General features: G+C 38.6%; 1 protein-coding gene across 1 annotated transcript; it reads right to left on the reverse strand.

The window, feature by feature from the left end:
• Window positions 1-476: 476 nt before the first annotated feature.
• On the reverse strand, window positions 477-2,361 carry LOC148026367 (uncharacterized). Its single transcript, XM_087690437.1, has 2 exons — window positions 1,809-2,361; window positions 477-1,630 (listed from the first exon to the last, which is right to left on the reverse strand). Exons 1-2 carry the CDS (start codon window positions 2,020-2,022, stop codon window positions 1,335-1,337), a joined length of 510 nt encoding a protein of 169 aa, XP_087546563.1. The 5' UTR covers window positions 2,023-2,361; the 3' UTR covers window positions 477-1,334.
• Window positions 2,362-4,296: the final 1,935 nt, after the last annotated feature.

Here is a 4,296-nt window from a genome sequence, read left to right on the forward strand (position 1 = left end):
ACTTGTTTTAGTAGCTATAGCTAGCATCTTCATGAAGAACATAGCTCTCAAACTCCTAAATCCTACATGAATTAGGAATCAGGTTGCCACATTGCCCATATACTACCCTTGAGTTCACAACCATTTCTTGCAACTTCATCCTTGTGTCACCTTTCTAACTAGATAATATGCTTCCACATATTTGCATGATACATGCAAATCACTTGTGTTATTGGAAAGGGAAGCATCCTTTGCACATGTAAGCTTGATAAAAAAAACATGACTATAATAATCACTATGATATCAAAGGGGACTGAGATGCTATAAGCTTTAGAATATAGCTAATTAGAAAACAAACATATGTTTATGTAACTTAAGTTTCCATTTTGAGCTTGGATTTTCATAAAATTGCATTAGAATTTCTAATAGACATTGCATCATATACATGTTTAAGCACTTTTAGTATCAAACCAAGTTGATTAGGGTAGGTATTGATAATATGATAGTTACAATGAACTATATTTGCTCTTATTCAAACTTGTAAGAAAAACAATTATTACATTGCATGGCTAGTGCCATTTCTTGCACAAGTATTTTTCATTCTCCACCGTCTAACATTTGTAGAAATTATTTGAGAGGATACTGATCTTAAATATCAATAAGTTGAGATGGCATCCATGTGTATTACATGGAGTTGATTTCATTGTACTTAGCTTGTTTAGTGCTACATTGACATATATTGCATTATAAGTGAAGAGTTGCTACGTCAAGTATACAAAAATGAGGCTCTTTAAATCTTTAGGGCGTAGATGGAAAAGGTTGTGTACATGTGAGAGACAAACATGCAGTTCTAGTTAAGGACCAGTTGATGGTGGACTGAGTAGGGTCTTGGACAAGTTGGGGGAAATAATCGATAGAAGGCTAGTAAGAGTAGTTGGATCTCAGAAAGAGGCATGCATACTGAAAGATGGGAAAAAAAACAGTGTTTTTGTAATCCCAACTCAAAAACATAATACAACAGGGATGACATCATTTATTAATGTGAAAACACCCATACTCTTGATGGGTGGCTTGTGTAAGGTTCTTTTAAGATTGATGGGGCATAGCCTTGGGGATGGTTTGTCCAATAAGGGATTGTTGACTGCACGAGTCGGAATCAGGGCCGGTAAGGGATTGTTGACTGCATGAGTCGGGATGGCCCTCATTTCTGTCTCATTCAAGGGCTGAGGTAGCACTTGATTTGGATGGTGGTGGTGACATGGAAACTACCTAGTGAGTTATTGTAGGGAGGGTGAGTCTTAGGGGGGCACGGCACCACTTATGTGGTCTGTGTGGTAACATGGAAACTACCCTAGTTAGTTATTCCTAGGAGGGTGAGTCTTAGGACCACCAGTGTAGTCTTTGTGGAGGGATGCGAGGTCACTTGTCTGATCGTCTCCGTCCTCGTCTTCGTGGCCTCCATTAATCTCAGCGTCGTGGCCGGATTCAGCAGCAGGAATGTTGTCGTTCATGATGTGGGCGTGTGGATTATAAGCATTATAAGACTGACCTTGGCCGTGAGGCGCCTGATACGGATGGTGCAGAAGAGCACGTCGATACCGTAAGGGCTGCGCCGCCCCCATGTAATTATATTGATGAACGCCATCAGATCCTGCAGCACCAATTATGGGCGATATTATAACCCACACAGGAAGACATGGATACCATGCAGGAAAGCTCGAACGAGCGCCTTCTTCTTTCTTTCTTTTCGATCATGCAGAAAAGGTAATTACCACCATTAAACAGAAAGAAGAGAAGTAGCCTGACTGAGGTTAAGTGATAGATTATACCTCGCGATGGTCTGATGATGCTCTGATCGTGTCGCAGCAGACAGTCCGCAATGATATGCCCGCCGGCTGTGGCCAGAACCATGATTGCTATCAGCAGCAGGAGCTGAGGCAGTACTGAAGCGAATATCGAGCTCTTGCTCATCTCCACAGCTCCCATCGACGAATTCATGCGCATCATGAGTATCCCGCACTGGCTCTTAGAATTATCGTGCATCAGTATGTGCGAATTATATTGCTCAAGCCGATGATAGATCAAGTCCAGTGCAGGAAGAAGGCTCGAGCAATGCGGATTGAAGACTGCGTGTGTGTGTGTGTGTGTGTGTGTTCGTTCGTTCAGGCGCAATACTACGCCACACAACTCGAATCGATGATGGATGAAATCCACTAGAATAGACTCGCATAGCCTGATAAGAGGCTCCCAGTGTGAGAGAGAATCCTCAATATAATACACTACATAACCCAAATTGCTGATAATATCGAAGCCTCAGCACAAATAGACTACAAGACATGGATCATCAACATATAAGTACTCTCGAGGACAGCTCGAGCATAAGCACACTCAAGATAAGTACACTCGAGTAGGGAGAAGGCCTCTCTTTTATAAAGACTTGTAGCCTTGTGATTACCTTAGGCACCTCATGATCCACCTCCTTAATCAACTACTAATAAACACCCTTACCTAAAGCGCTTTTCCTAGAACTACCTCATCATCATTATCCTAAGGTTAATGTGACACAGGGCCAAAAGATAGGCAATAAGGGTAAATACTTATTATTATAAATCATGACACTAAAGGAGATTCAAGTTGGCATTTATGTTAATCATTTTCTACAAGAAGCATTCCCTACATCCAAGGGAAAAGCTTTTTAAAAAAGGTCCCACTTAAGAAAAGCTATAGGCCATTAATAAGTGAATCCCTTTATCCTTTGCATGGATGAATATTCTTTGTTTTGGATGTGGGCGATCACAACTTCAAATCTAGTACTTCTAAGTGGATGTGGCGAATGGTACTTTTGCAAGACCCTACAAAATCAAGAAGAACAATAATTCGTGCACCTCTGTGTTACATGCTTGAGGCAAGTCTTATGCAAAAGACTTAAGATATTCGAGCACCACTATTTCATAGAACTTGCAAAGTTCCCAAGCTTCAACACAACAAACGTATGTAATCTGTGTATCCAAGATTACGTAAACACAAGGCAACTTCCAAAACTTATTCAAGTTCTATGTTGAGGCAGCATGCTGCGCCTCCAAATCTTGGTTGTTTTGATTTTTAAAGACCTTTAAACATAGATATTGTTGTTCCACCATTTTCCTAAAGCTACCCACTTACAAATGTTCACCATCCTCTATTGACCAATACCTTTATATTTCACAAACCAATGACCTTGCACTCAAGAGTTAATCAAAATCTACATTTGCACTCACATGAATTATTGGATTCACCACCTTCGTGTATTTACAATTGATCTTACCCACCTCTTATCACTAAAAAGGTATAACATTAAAGGAGAGTGGCATTTAAATTTATAACCTTCCATATGGATTTTCTTCTAAATTTAATAATTTTCTTAGGAACCATAGGGCTTCATCAAAGGTCACTATTGTAAACATTGAAAGTCGCAGGGCATTGTTCTAATGCACAATACACCAAACATGACCACTTGTTTATATTCTTATTATTGAAATTCGTAGCATTTCCCATGCATTCAAGATTAACCATTTCCCTAAATATATAATTATGATATTTATTCAAATAATATAGTGCCTTCCACAGCCTGATTTTTACATGGAGATGGTGCCTTGAGATTATAACTATGCAGTGAAATGTTGTTTTTGGAGACTATGTAGCCAAGGCTAACCATATTCTAGCCACAACTAAGATGAAAGCATTAGGGATCTATATTTTTGCCAAATTGCATATATCATCCACAAAAAATTCAATAATCCATGTTATTATAAACTACCGTGGCATATGTCAATCTGAAACTTTACATGAAAATATTCCCCTATTACTTGCAAAGTCTACTTTATGACAATAACCATGGTGACTTAATACTCATTCTATATATCTCATTAAGAGCTCATATACATCCATCCCAAGCTTTTTAATGTTACGGTGGTAGCTGTTCACTCGAAAGACCAATTAAGTTAGCAAGAGATAATGCAAATAGACCTACAAATATCCTTTTTGAAGGTTATGAACATCCTTGCCCCTCACTCACACACCCAGGGGAGGTCAATCATAAATATATATGTATGTATCACATGGGTTCAACATAAGGAATTTTTAAAATACCATTTTTACACATTTTTTACATACAGAAAGAAGGGTCCCATATAAAGGGGTTACTTACCTATTGAATAGAAAAGGGTTATGTTTTATTAAGGAAAATTTTACAAATCAGGATATTTATAAATAATCCTTGAACACACATGATATAGAGGATATACATATAGTGAACTACTCAAGTCACACACACACACA

This window comes from Lygodium microphyllum, chromosome 13 (genome assembly GCF_053477565.2).
Source record: "Lygodium microphyllum isolate KBCC chromosome 13, Lygodium_microphyllum_v1.1.10, whole genome shotgun sequence".
Lineage (NCBI taxonomy): Eukaryota > Viridiplantae > Streptophyta > Polypodiopsida > Schizaeales > Lygodiaceae > Lygodium > Lygodium microphyllum.